The sequence below is a fragment of the Nansenia antarctica genome (assembly GCF_963989245.1).
Source record: "Nansenia antarctica genome assembly, chromosome: 14".
Classification (NCBI taxonomy): Eukaryota; Metazoa; Chordata; class Actinopteri; order Argentiniformes; family Microstomatidae; genus Nansenia; species Nansenia antarctica.
This window is the reverse complement of record NC_137684.1, coordinates 24,450,281-24,465,280: the sequence shown is the minus strand read 5'-3', so window position 1 is coordinate 24,465,280 and position 15,000 is coordinate 24,450,281. Positions and strand designations below refer to the sequence as shown.

Sequence of the window (15,000 nt, the reverse complement as noted above, 5' to 3'; positions counted from 1 at the left end):
TTAAACACTCCGAAATGTGGATGCCGATATTTTGGGTGGGGGTGTGTGGGTGTGGGTGTGTGGGGGGGGTGTGGGGGGGAAACTAGACTCATGGGGTTGGGGGTTGCTGCAGCTGGCAGGTCTGCAGGCGTACAGACTACAGGCCCAGGGTGGATTGCATCAGCCACGGCTCCAGATGCTGACTGCTAAAGTTTCACTTTGAGCACAGAATCAGAATGAGGACTAGAGGGTAGACGTCAAGGCTATGGGGATAAAGTAGAGTTTTATATCGCTGTGTTTTATATGGCTTTACATGCCCTCGAATAAAGAGGATTGCGTCAAGGCCGTCCTGGCAGTCTGCTGTTGTTCAAAGCGTCATTGTTTACGACATCTCTGTTGGAGTGTGTGCTGTGTGTTTTGGCTCTGGGAGTGGAAACTGTATTGGTTGAATTGGTATAACGAACCCGCCAGGTTACCATGGCACACGCTGTAACACTCGTTGCTTAAGGTTGACTTGGAAAATAAGACTTATGCTCCAATTAAAAAAGCTCACCACTCCTTTCCTCTCTTCTCTTTCCCTTCTACTGATCCCCTCCTTCCTTTGATGACCCTCTCGCTGTTCCTCTCCTCCTGTTCCACATTTCCCTCCCTTTCTTTTTTCCTCTCTTCTTCTCCCTTCCCTCTCTCTCCCTTCCTCTCTCTCTCTCTCTCTCTCTCTCTCTCTCTCTCTCTCTCTCTCTCTCTCTCTCTCTCTCTCTCTCTCTCTCTCTCTCTCTCTCTCTCTCTCTCTCTCTATAGAGGACAGGTACTGGGTGTTCAGGGAGGCTGACGTGGTGCCTGGTTACCCCCAGCCTCTGGCGGAGTACGGGAAGGGTATCCAAGCAGACAGGATCGACACAGCGATCTGGTGGGAGCCTACAGGCTACACATACTTCTTCAGAGGAGACAGGTGAGGACAGGCCCCCTTCCCTACCGTATCTGATCTGGACTGTTGAGCCATATGTGATATATTTGACATCAGGAATGTAGTAAACACACAGTACGATACATACAGTAGTGTGTAAACACTTTCTGGTCTATTTCTTGCTCGTCAAATCGTCAAAGTTTGTAATCATTTTTCACGCATCTGTCGAATGCTGTCCCAAGTATTGAGACAAAGAGAGAGATATAGAGAATTGCTTGTGAGACGAGAGTCATACGGTACGTCTTTTGTGTGTTGTTGTGTGTCTTATGACCTGCTCCCTCTGTCACCCTCCTGTCGTCTCCTGCAGATACTGGCGTTTTAACGAAGAGGCACGTGCCATCGACAAAGACTACCCTAAACCCATCAGCAGATGGGGTAGGATCCCAGCTTCACCCAAAGGAGCCTTCCTCAGTGATGATGGTGGTGAGTCATAACCTAGGGACACCACTGGTTTCAGCAATGTTGATGGAGGCAGTGTAAACAGGCCAGCCCAGTCATGTCTTTTTGCACTATGCCACTATTTGCTAACTACCTGGTTAGATGCCAAACTACATTCCGTCGTCTCAGTACTTCTAGTTGAATCTAACCTAATCTAGATCACCAAAGTTCAGCTCAGGTTAGGTTTAGGCTCTCTAGAGTAAATGAGAGTTAAGTAGGAGAAAAACAGTGTCACAATGTGGAGGGAAGCCCTAGATTCTGAGCTGAGGGAAGGAGAGTTACGACGACGTCGGTTTGGAGAGGCGCCCGTACTTCCCCCCTGGTAATAAATTTCCTGGTTTAAGTCACTTCATACGTCTCATAAATCAAACATGCCTATCGCCTACAGCAGTGTACCATTTACACCTTTAAAATTCTTTAGCATCTGTAGCAAATAACATTATTGTTTCCCCGCCCCCACCAGCTTACACTTACTTCTACAAAGGCGCCAACTATTGGAGGTTTGACAACCAGAAGATGAAGGCTGATCCTGGCTACCCCAGATCCATCCTGAAGGACTTCATGGGTTGCGAGAGGGCCCGACACCCAGACCCAGACCTGGAGACAGACACTGACACCGACAGAGACGCCGGTCGCCGGTGGCCAACTGTCAACAACCAGCCCCCTGTCTCAGCTGACCCAGACGCTGCTGACAAAGACAGGGACGGTGATCACGAGGACTACAGTCCAGACCTGGACTACAAACCCACCGAGGAGGACGGCGATAAGGAAGTGGACGTGGTGGTGAGGGTGGCTGAGAACGAGAGCAAGGTCATGACCCTGATCATGGTGATAGTGCCTTTGGTCCTGGTGCTGTGCATCCTGGCGATGGTGTATGCCATCATTAACACCCTGCAGAAGAAAGAGGCGCCCAGACTTTTGGTGCACTGCAAAAGATCCCTGCAGGACTGGGTTTGACCACATGGAAAAAGTGGTTTCTTGTGCCTTTTGTACACTCACACCCACACCCCCCCATTAAAATGCATACACACACACACACACACACACACACAGGCACATAGCAGTTTGCATACAGACACATAAACACCCACATTTATACACACAAACATAAACATACAAATGCAAAAAAATACAATCTCGCCCTATCTTTTTACCATGGTGCTTTACCCCATTCTTGACGTCTGTTCAGTACAGATCATTTTGCACTTTTTTACGTCCCGTGTTTTAGATGTGTTTTGTTCGTGTTGTTTGTCGCGGTTGTAGTTTTGTGTGTGTTTTTTACCCAAAGATCTCTGCCAATGTCCTCTTAAAAACACGGCAGCAGTGTGCGTCCTGAACAGGCTAAGGAATGTCTGACAGCTGTGTGTGTGTTGAAAACATAAGACCACCCCCACTGTGTCACTCCTTTGTGTGTCTATCCCCCTTGACCACAACAATCCTTACCCCCTAAAAAGGGACCCTATTAGATATTGATCTGAGATGTACATGTAGGGGGTTCAGAAAGTGGTATCTCAATGTGCACATACAGTATTTACACAGGCTGCTTGCCTGCTAGAACAGAGCTGGGTCTGGTCTACATTATCCAGATGTTGCTGATTTAGTCGTTTTGGGGTGTAGGGGCGGGGGAGAGGAGGGGATAGGAGGCTGGCCAGCATTTCCTTTGCCTAAGTTACAGAGTTGAGGAAGGGGGAAGGGGGGGGGGGGTGGTGACGGAGGGATGGTGGAGAGGGAGGGGTGGGTTATTGATGGAGGAGGGGAGGGGCTCCATCACTGGCATTGTGCCTTGTGACCTAGATTGGCGAGCCTCACTCGCTATTTTTCAAGGTCTTTCTGTTTTTTTCTATCTGAGAGAAGTTTGGCTGGAGATGCTTTCCTGCGTGACTCCTCCCTCTCTACTATACTCACTCCTCAGGCTCTGTTTAGAAAACAGTCCTCAACTCAACTAGTGTGAGACAGTTGACCGTTAATCACTCCTCACATAAGATCAATCACAGGGGTTTGTGATGAGGATTGTAGCTGGTGTGTTTGCTTTGAATTGGCCTCATAACTGCTTGTTTTTCTTGTTGCCATTTTTATGTCTTCAATTAGCAATGCCCCCCCTCCGCATTGCCTCCCATTTGTTGCCAAACGTGTGTCTTTCTTGTAGTCTTTGTGTGCCAAACTTTGTCTTTCATGCACAGGCCAAACAACATTTTATACAACACCCAGAGCGCAATTATGTTGTATATGTGCAATTTAAAAATGAAATAAAGACCATTAAAATGCCGTTAGAGAGGTTTGTTCCTCGACAAAGCCACTATGCACATGACAATGGTCATATGGTTTGTGGGCGGTTTTTGTGTTCACTCCTATATGATTTGTGGTTCGTTTTACTTGATTGTTGTAAAGAAATGAATAGTTAAGGGCTTTTTTTTTGGTTGGGTTTGAAATTGTTTTTTTTATTCAACTTAACTTTTCTTATTTTGTACATTTCTGTTTGTGCTCAGTCCCACAGCAGAGGTAGATGATTCATGCAGGCCATGTTCTGAAGGCTATAGCCTTTACACAAATGTATGACAATGTATGAGAATTTCACAATAAATGAATAAAAAACATGAATAATAAACTCTAACCAGTCTGTGCACGCCATTTGAGGTAAATATAATCTATATACAGTATAGTTCTAGAATGTGTTGTTGATTCTATCTAAGCCGGAGCTTCTAAATGTCACCAGAGGGAGTCGTTGTACGTCGTACTTAGTGGAAACACTGACTGACAGGGTTGCTATTATGTTGCTCTGAGCGAATAACATCTATTATGACTCTTTCATTACTCAAACACTGAAGAACACTGCTCTCAATTTATTGGAGAATATAATGACAGGGGTCTAGAAAGTAAGTGTGTGTGTGTGTGTGTCTGTGTCTCTGTGTGTGTGTGTGTGTGTGTGTGTGTGTGTGTGTGTGTGTGTGTGTGTGTGTGTCTGTGTGTGTGTGTGCGTGCGTGCGTGCGTGTGTGTGTGTGTGCGCGCGTGAGAACCTCATTGACGTCTTAACGCCACAGCAAATCAGGATTAGCCTCAGTCAAGCCTCGATCATCCGGGTCAGGTTTAGGCTTTCTCATTGTCCTCATACAGACAGTAAACACCACATACTGTGTATCTCTCTCTCTCTGGAGGAAAAACCCTGCAAACTTGAGTTATTATGGTTAGTCACAATACAGTATACAACATATTCTGTAATCAAGAAACCAAAGTTAATTCAGAGCTCATTTTATTATGCCAAGTTGACAGAAACTTTTCAATACACCGAAATCATCTGCAGAGAGAGATACTCTACACACGACACAGGGCAGCGGAAAATTCAAAGATCTCCTCTGTAGGCAGCCTTTAAATTCCCTTTAAATCACCTCTTTCTTCCCATCTTTTCACCTCTCAACCTCAAGCCAGATGTAACCTTTCACCTCTCCATATACTCAGAAGAGAGTAACCTCTCACCTCGACATATGCAAATCATAGGTAACCTTTCAGCTCTACATACGCTCAGGAATGTGTTATTGCAGCTAGAAAAACGTCAACATGTCTCAAGTCAAAAGTTCACTATACATATGTATGTATAAAGGTCAAATGATCAGTATCCAATATATCGTATTATTAATTGAAAGTATGAATATAGCATTAATAATCAGATGATCAATTATCACAATCTTCCACTTTTCTCTCTCTCTCTCTCTCTCTCGCCCTCCTACCCACCTCTCCTTTTGTCGCCCAGTCCCTGTCCATCATGCTTACTTTCCTCCCTCATCTTGTTGACATAACCCTTTCCTCTACACCTGTCGTCCAATCAGATTTCAGGACACCGTCATGGCATGTTCATTACCATGGCGACGGCCCAGAGCTTGCGACATAACCTCTTCCTCAGGGCTTATCCCTCCATTATCTAGTTATGGGATCTCACGCCTTTCAGCTGTCCACCGCCACCCCCTCCGCAGGCCGACCGTTGAGTTTTCCATTAGAACAAGCTTGATTTCTTGCTATTTGCTTGCTAGGTAACATGAGTTAGGATTGAATTGCATCATTTTTAAAAGCAAGCTTTTCTTGCTAATGTTTTCTTGTAACATTAAATTTGTGTTTTGATTTATTCTTTTAATACTTAACATATTCAATAGCCAAATTGCCCCAAATAGTCCCACTAGGCTTGAGTGTATTTTGACTATCTTGACTGTCTTGAACTTGAGTGTATGTTTCTTAAGTGAGCTGATTACATTTTATTTTATTATCACCAATCATTCCTGACCTCTGACCTTGAATTAAAATCAGATGTGGACCTTTGAGTAATAAGTTAGCATATTAATCATTCCATTTTGTTTATAGCCCAAAAAAACAACAACATGAATTTATTTTAGTATCGTACTTAGTCATTCCTTCTAATCTACAGCAGAGCAGAGCTGGAGATTGCTTTGCCAATAGAGTTTTACCAGCTGCCCAATCCCCAGTTCTGCTGATGTCGAAGGCTCCCTGTGGCTCACTCCAGCGTAATCTTCCTGGAGACATTTAGAAAACATTAATAGACCTTTTCATACAAAACAACTGCCCATGACATGTTGAATTTAGCCTTATGAAACAACCAACATGGTCACATGGAATAGATGGAAGCTATAACAAAAATGTATCCACAGTACAGTGTGTGTGTGTGTGTGTGTGTGTGTGTGTGTCTATGTGTTACTCTGTGTCATTCATCCTGTATTGCCATGTCCATGCCTCATTCTTCGCAGGCGTCCCTTTGATGGTGACAGACATGCACGATAGTTAATTCCCCTCTGGCGCGTGAAAGCGAGAAGCGGATCTATGTACTCAGACTCAGTAATTGGCTTAATTATTAACACTGGCTACTAGAACGGGCCTGTTACAGCCCCTAACTGTGACCACACAACAAGTCCACGCAAGTGCTCCGTCAATCGCTATGCACCTACAGTAAGTAAGAATGGCAGACACAGTTGTAGTGTGTAAAAGACACTGCCAGTGTTTCCCCTACACACACACCTGACACGCATGCACACATGCACACACACACACACACACACACACACACACACACACCTGTCACCATAAAAGGGACGCCTACCAAGAATGAGACGTGGACATTACAGGATGAATGACACAGAGTAACACATAGACACACACACACACACACACACACACACACACACGTGTAACAGACGTCTTCTTCTTCTCGCGTTGTGTAATATAGCTTGCAGACAGCAGTTCCCTAGTCAGTTAGTATTTATTCTCATCTGTCAAACAAAACAACATGTAGACCTCAGGCAGCAGCAGCTATAACCATGCCAACCAAAATATAACACACAAAGTTCTCCAACATCTCCAACAGTTTCCAAACCACCTTTCCTAGAAAACAATACAATTGGCATCTCCCCCCAGACATTTTACAAATCAATAAATCAGCTTTCCGAATGGTGCTTTGTAACTTGGACCTTACATTGGTGGGCTCACACAGACTGGGAACATTCCACATCACACACAGTCCCAAGTCGTGAGCCACACCAACCAATCAGCAATCACCAACCCAAACTATTGACAGACAAGGAGAATAGCCAATATAAACCCCGTTACACACACACACACACACACACACACACACACACACACACACACACACACACACACACACACACAGCACGGCACAGGATCTTAGTGGAACTTGACCATTTCAGATAAAACAATAGAAAGGTATCCATAGTGAAATGGTCATTTCCATTATGAGTGCGCCACTCCGACTGACACCCCATGTTCAGCGACCCTTCACCCACATTAACACGTCCAGTCAAGAGGTTAGATTCGGTTGCTTTAATTGTCATCCCATTCACTTTCCTCCTGGTTTGGGTGTGAGGCTTTAGAACCTCTCGTATGGCCTTGTGTGTTACCTCAGTGGTCAGTGGGGTAGCGCCTCCCATCCTTCAAATCTTAATCCCGTTAGGTGAGCCAGGCTTCATCCTAATCCAGTCAGAGCACTGCTGTCCGTCCCGGGCTCTGGTTCTCAGGTATGCAACAACATTACCACTGAACACACAGGTACAGTAAATATTTCAATGCATTGTTCATGAACTACGCTATATGTGAGTCTGCAAACCATTGGATTTTACTTAAGGGGTTCCAGCTGTCATTTACGAGTTGTGGTGTATTTATGTGAAAAAATGAAATGTGATGCATGTGTGTAGGTTGTTTCACCGGTATTTATGCTTTATTTGTAAGTAGTAGTGGATTTGAGTTGTGAAAATGTATACTGCACGCGATAGTTAAAAAAAAAAGTGGTATTGAAATAGTTCCTCATAGATCATTTTGAGGTCACTGCTGTTCTTTGCAGGGCTGAAGCCTCTCCTTTTGACCAAAGATGCACTTTTTTATTATATTTGCAACATAGCGATTGAACTTTGGTATGAGAAAGTCAGAGACATGGTGCTGTTCGCTTTGATCCTTAGATTAGGTGGCAGAGTCTTTAAAACAAGTCAAAAGATCAGCTCACAAAGGAATGTTTTAATCTCTGCAGATTGAGAAAGTCTGTTAAATGTTTGTGTTAGTGAGGGATCAGCTGACCACCACAGGAGTCCATCCCCAGAATGTAGCAGTATTATATCTGTTCGTGCAATGACTTCCCATCAGATAAGATGGATGGTGAAGGTTAAGCCCTGTCCTTACATGTCTTTTTACTGTATTTCCTTCCTTCCTGCTTTGTCTTGCGGTTGGTTGACTCAGGATACAAAGCGTAACTCTTTAACCCAAAGTGTGCTGCGGCAGCTACCTGAACCTTTGGGAGCTGGTTTCTCTGGCTGCTTTTAAAACGCTCTTAAGTGTACATGGATTCTCTTAAGTGTACATGGATTCAAGCACATCCGGCTGCAAAATGTTTTGAATGATGATGGTTCTGTAATTTGTTCTCGTCTTTATTTTAAACTGCTTCATGTTTGTTTGTTTTATGTGTGTAACCCCGTAGTTGTGCTGTTGCCTGTCTTGGCCAGGACGCTCTTTTAAAGTGGATTTTTAATCTCAATTAGTTTTATTCCTGGGTAAATAAAGGTTAAATAATAATAATAATTTAAAAAAAACATTTGACCGTGATTACCCAGCAAAGATGGGGAAAAAAACAGCCACTTTCATCACCAGGCTCAACATTACTGAACATCTTCAGGCAGCATATGGGAGAGTGATTATTGGCCATGCCAAAAGAAACAACGGCATGTAATCACTGCCAGCAAGAGCTAAATAAAGTCAAACCTCCGCACACAATCTCACCTGACTAAAACGGGGCTTTTCGTGCAGAGAACAAATGGTTGATGAAGGATTATAATCAGCATGGTCTCTAAAGAGGCTAATAAGCTTTGAGAGTATATTCCATTTTGACATTAAGTGAGTGTATATTACATTACAGTCTGAATCATCCTTGGTAGCAACTCTGGCACGACATTTGCATTATGGGATGCCCACCGTGGCATGTGTTGTCCTGGTAACGGCATTGATTTACAGTACAGTACATAAACCTGTGCGGTATGTTTATGGTTGACTGACCTGTTGTGTCATCTCTGTCTCAGGATGTTTAACTGGGTGGTGAAAATCGGCCCGCAGCCCACTAGCGCCCCTGGCAGTCTGGGAGAGGAGACCCCCAGCGCCCCACCTGCAGCTGTAAGACCAGACTAATCACACTTAATCACATTTTTACCCACCTGCAGCTGAAATCAGTTCATTAATTGTATATAGTGCCTTTCTAGATACCCTTAAGTCCTGACATTGTAAAGGGGAGAACTCAACTCATCGCTGCCAATGTGTAACGCTCTAGATCAGATGAATCACCCCTGATCACATATTCATCCACCAGTGCTGATGATGATTACCTCAGATAACATTAGTGCCAAATACATATTTAGGAGCTGCTAAAATGTATTTTCATTGTCCACAATCACCTGCCAAGGCAAAACCAGTGAAGGCCCAGCCACAACCAGTGAAGGCCCAGGCACAACCTGTGAAAGCCCAGCCACAACCAGTGAAGGGCCAGGCACAACCAGTAAAGGGCCAGGCACAGCCAGTGAAAGCCCAGCCACAACCTGTGAAGGCCCAGCCACAACCAGTGAAGGCCCAGCAGGAGGAAGCCTCAGAAGAGAATAGGTAAGACTGAGCTGATCTTCTTCTACAGTACTGTGTCTAACATAACATGTTTGCTCTTAGAGCCTGGAACCAGAATGATTTAGTTTCAACTTCCCTGAGGTATAGAAAATGATATGTGTGTGTGTGTGTCTCTCTCTCTCTTTTCTCTCTCTGTCTCTCTCTCTCTCTCTCTCTCTCTCTGTCTCTCTCTCTCTCTCTCTCTCTCTCTCTCTCTCTCTCTCTCTCTCTCTCTCTCTCTCTCTCTCTCTCCCTCTCTCTCTGTCAGTGCTCAGAGTGGAGTGTTGAACTGGTTATCCAATGGGTTCGCCACCTCTCTGCCTCAACCGACAGGCAGCCCTCGCCTCTGCAGAACCAACTCCGATGACAGGGTGACTTCAATCAATCAATCGATCAATCGATCAATCAATCAATCAATCAGCTGCGCTTAACAGTGGTTATTAGCCACTCAATGTGTGTTTGAATACAGTGCTCTGGCTGGAAAGAGTGTAACTATATGTCTCTTCTCATCTCTTCTTTCTGTCTCTATCCACCCACCATGGCCAGGTGGGAGAAAGGTATGCATTTTTAGACAATTGTTAAAATTGTAATTTTACAAAAAGTGTGATCTATCACAGTTCACTGATGATCCCTCCTCCTTCCTGCAGGAGTTCTGTGATTGGCTGGATTGCCCAGGGGATTGAGATGGTGGTGCCCCAGCCAGACAGCAAGTACAAAGCCAAAGATGAGGATACCACTGAGGTGAGACAGGACGTCACTGATACTATAACTGTCACGTAACCCTGTCTCCTCCATGACAGAGTTCTCTATTTCTTTATAGAACTAGGGCTTATTTTATAGGAATAGAATTCAAGTTATACTGCATGTAGGTAGCGGCTTTGTTGTCAGTAGAGTACATTTATCAATGGTAGATGTACAGTATAATTTAGTAGACTTTATTTGTGTACATATAATATATACATCAAATAGAGATTCTTAAAGTAATGTTGGGTTAGATATCAGGTTACTTAATATAATTTAAAACAATATACTAAGTACATACAAAATAATGTGGTAGTTAATGAAAAACTTTCTTCCAACCAATGAAACCTTACAACTCAGCTCCCTGTTTTATGAATAACTATGTTAATTTAACCCAATGCTGTTGCTCGGGTGATAGTAAGCTACAAGATAGCTACAAAATAAGCCTTCTAAGTGACAAATGATACCAACTTAATACCTGGAGAGGGGTTTAAGACACTAATCGTCTATAAGGAGATCCGTTAGTGTCAGGACATATCCGCGTGCTTAATTCCTTCCTCTTACCAACAGCTGCGCTAAGCTTTACCTCTTCATTTGACAGACCATACCATTTTAAAAAACTTGACCTTACTGTAGTTTAACTGTATTCTATTACATAACGTGTTAAGTCACTATGTTAAGTCATGATAGGGTAGCGTTGTTAGTCAGTCTTAGACAGATCCTAACTCAGTAACTACCATTCCCATGCTCTTATACTGCAATTCAAATACGTACACTTTTTTTTTTTGTCAGGTGTACGATATAAAAGAACTGCCAGGTATGTGTTCCATACAGAATTGTCATTTGTCTGTGTCACAACACTGATTGAGAATAGTTATTCACGGAATACGTGAATATCATCATCATCATCCTCCTCATCATCCTCCTCCTCCTCATCATATTCATCATCATCATCATCATCATCATCATCATTATCATCATCATCATCATCATCATCATCATCATCATTATCATCATCACCACCATCATAGTCATCATCACAGATGATCATCGTTATCATCTGATCTATGATATGGTCTATATCTCCTGTTCAGATGTGGAGCCCCTACCTCACATACCTGTGGTGGAGATATTTTCAGAGGACGAGGATACGGAGGAAAGTATCCCGCAGTTTCCCCCAAAGTGAGTTAATCACTGACTCCCCCCACCTTCCCCCCCCCGCTTAGTCTATTAATCCTAATCTTCTCTTTCACTTCCCTGTCTGTCTTTCTCAAACACTACCTTTTCTCCCTGTCTTTTTTGTTGTGTAGTGTGGTTGAGTGGATAAAGCATGGTTTCGAGAAGGCTCTACCCCAGCCAGTGATGCCCCTACCTCCTGGTTTCATAGAGGTATCCATAGAGACATCCGTAGCAGGTAGGAGTCCCCGAAATCCAGATCCAGAACAACAACAAGCTCTAGTTTAACACTGTTCATGGTCACTCGATACAGAACTGTAGTACATGGACCACTGATCTGTATACCTAACTATATTGCAAGTCATTGACTTTGATGTGTAGTTAACCAGTACTCTCTACTGGTTGAGAAGCATGTATAGTTGATGTTGCATACCCAAAGATTTAGATATACGTATGTGTGTTTTTCCTTCACAGTTCTGTCACCTCCACCTGAGTCTATTTGTAGTGCAGCAAGCCAGGACTCAAAGAGTTCCAAGTAAGTGTCATCCACAGAGACCTCTATTCACATGTTTTGTTTCCCCTCTACTGTGTCCCTAAGAACTTCTATTGCCCCCCTTGTACTGTTTCTCAGTTTCTCCAGTAAAAAACTAAAAATAAAAAGGCTTTAGTAGAAGGCGATAATAGGGAGAAGGTTTTTCCTTCTATCAGTGGCCCCGGGCCCGAGCTAGATTACTCTTCCTGCAACGAATGGTGGATTGCTGATTCACATGCTTAGTATTCAAATGTATTGATTGTAAGTCGCTTTGGAATAAGGCGTCTGCTAAATGCCAAAAATGTAAATGTAAATGTAAACATGTGTTCTGTGTTCTTTCTCTAATTCGTTGATGCTATTCCATTGCAGGCATAACGTAGGCTGTCTGTATATGTTTCTATGGACCATTCTGACCATAAGTAAGATGTTTTTCTGTCTGTTCTACAGTGTCGTGGGCTGGTTTGTACAAGGGCTTGGCCTTCGGATGCCTCAGCCTGTCCAGAAACCTAGAGATGACGCCAGGGTAAGTGACAGGCAGCATAGACTGTTACCCATCCCTGTGAATTAATCATGAATTAATCGTTTTTTTCCCTAGAATTCAGTTATATGGATGTCATATAGTGGATGTTATATTTAGGGGTTATTTCGACGGCATATGGAACATTTTCCATGTTTTTATGTTGTTGAGAATTCATTGCAAATGGCCTTCTGGATTCTTGTCATTTATTTCTAGGGTGCAGCTGAAATTCTCCAGGCTGGTGAGTGAAAGTTTTGTTCTTGCGTTTACTCTCCTTCATGCTTTCAAACTAGGCCCTCGTTCTCAATTAAAAGTAAGCGCAGGTCTTAAAAGACCCAATAGACTGTAAAAAATCCTTTGCAGGTTCTCAAAAAAGGGTTAGGGTTAGGGTTAGGAATGCAATGCAGGGTAACCTGGAGACCATGTTGTGCCATACCAAATGCTGAGGCTACTGGTGGTCCTACTATTAGAATACCATGTTACATAAAGTGTTAAGTCACTATGTTAAGTCATGATAGGGTAGCGTTGTCAGTCAGTCTATAGACAGACCCTAACTCAGTCCATCTTCTCCTTCTGTTTCAGGGGGGAAGAAACGCTGAGAGCCCCTTAAACAAAAGGAGAAGGAAGACTGGGAAGCAGTCTGTCAATCAGATACTCCCACAGACAGGCAGACAGACAGACAGACAGACAGACAGAACATTTCCCTGAGGGACCCACATAACACAAAGAGCCAGAGAGAAGCAGAAAGAGAGACAGACTTACCCTTTATTGGCAGGTAAATTAACAGACAACCGACACATCACTGCAACAGACAGAGAGAGAGAGAGACAAACAGACTTACAGACATTGAGAGAAATACTTTGACACTTTAACAGCTCAACAAGAGCGACCTGGCAGCTGTGAAACATTGTGTTGGATGTTGTAGATGTATAACTTTTCTCTGTATGAAAAGCGGTGTATTTAGATTTAAATTGTATATCATCAATGTACTGTACATGTATGAGTTCATGTTTGAGATTAACAGTTGTTTTGTTATATATATATATATATATATATATCAAGAACTAATATGTACTGTGGCATGATACAGTTTTGTGTTTTGTTTGAAATGGGTCTTACTAGTCATCATCGCAGTGATCTTTGTGGTGGTAACTTTGGTGGTAACTTTGGTGGTAACTTTGGTGGTAACTTTGGTGGTAATTTTGGACACATCAAGAAACTACAGATATTATTTAACACAGACACTCATAGAACTACTTGGCAGCTACTTGGCATTACAGCTTAATGTTGCCAATCAAAGTCCAATGAGTGATTCTTTGACCTTCGACCTTGAACTGTGAATGTGGGCATTATGTCATTTTGTTTATATTGATCAGATTTGATTTACTTAACAAAACCATCATTGTTTGGCTTACACTTTGGACCAACACATTCAAAGATGATATGATAGAATGCCTGAAAATGACCGGATGATAGCTTTTTGTGAAATGTACTAAATAATAAAGATATGATGTGAAACATTTTGTGTGCTTTGTCTAAAGGTCTAGAGATTCGGATCACCTGTAACACTCACGCAGTCTGTTTTTCACACAGTATTTAGTACCATCAGAGTAAGGGATCGATAAAGGAATTGATTGTTGATTTATGTTCCAATAACAGTATCAAACGCACTGTAAACACTATGGTTCTTAACTAAATCAGTCAGTTGTAAGAGTCCAACCCATAGGGATTGAACACTGCTCTACTGTATTCTCTATGGTCCAACCACAGACAGTTGACCTAGCTACTGTATGGCTGCTTGTCCCACAGTCGCTGCTCAACCAAAACCCAAACCCAAACCCAAAGCTCCTGTGGACATGATTCTGGAGGACGTAGACTCTGACACGGAGGGTCAGAACCAGGAGCGACAAGCACAGAGCCCACAGGCTTCAGAGCAGAACCTCAACCTGAACTTGCAACCCGAGCCCAAGAACCCGCAAGAGGACGCTGAGACCCAGACAGGCAGGTGGACCCCCTTCATAGAGAGCATCAAGAGGGAGGCCGAGGGCGTTGCCATGGCAAACATGGAAGAACGGTAAGGGAGGGGACCCAACCACATACATACACAAACAATTCCGTGTAGGAATATGTATAATATCATATTAGAAAGAGTCACTATTTTCGTCGTGTTTGTCCTTACTTTCCACAGTCTGAGTGGTACAGTAGCTTAGATGAATACTAAGTATTTTACATTTCACCGGTACATTTTGGGCATTTAGCAGACGCCTTATTCCAAAGCGACTTACAATCAATACATTTGACTAAGCAAGTGAATCATCAATCCACCAGTCGTAGCAGGAAGAGTAACACCCGGGTAAACATATTGATATTGATACAGAAGTTAGTTTGATCATTTCTTATAAGATTAACTTGCAATTTGCACTTCACTCAATCTACCCCCCCCCCCCACTCAGTCTCACACAGGAGCGTGAGGAGATGGTGAAGATGGCAGAGGAGGTGGCCAGACA

At 43.2% G+C, this 15,000-nt stretch overlaps 2 protein-coding genes across 2 annotated transcripts in view; both read left to right on the top strand.

Annotated features, from left to right (window-relative positions):
• Nucleotides 1-2,338, top strand: part of LOC308170209 (matrix metalloproteinase-15-like) — a gene marked incomplete at both ends in the record, with an annotated part of 8,178 nt that extends 5,840 nt beyond the window's left edge. The window contains 3 exons of the mRNA XM_080544971.1: nt 778-928; nt 1,251-1,366; nt 1,845-2,338. Coding sequence (XP_080401097.1) covers nt 778-928; nt 1,251-1,366; nt 1,845-2,338 — 761 coding nt within the window. The remainder of the gene's footprint in view (nt 1-777; nt 929-1,250; nt 1,367-1,844) is intronic.
• A 6,965-nt stretch (nt 2,339-9,303) lies between these two features.
• Nucleotides 9,304-15,000, top strand: part of LOC308170009 (uncharacterized protein) — a gene marked incomplete at both ends in the record, with an annotated part of 30,687 nt that continues 24,990 nt past the window's right edge. The window contains 7 exons of the mRNA XM_080544740.1: nt 9,304-9,530; nt 9,796-9,898; nt 10,074-10,084; nt 10,175-10,268; nt 11,363-11,450; nt 14,303-14,567; nt 14,947-15,000. The exon at nt 14,947-15,000 is cut by the window's right edge and continues 96 nt beyond it. Of these exons, the coding sequence (XP_080400866.1) occupies nt 9,304-9,530; nt 9,796-9,898; nt 10,074-10,084; nt 10,175-10,268; nt 11,363-11,450; nt 14,303-14,567; nt 14,947-15,000 (842 nt within the window). The remainder of the gene's footprint in view (nt 9,531-9,795; nt 9,899-10,073; nt 10,085-10,174; nt 10,269-11,362; nt 11,451-14,302; nt 14,568-14,946) is intronic.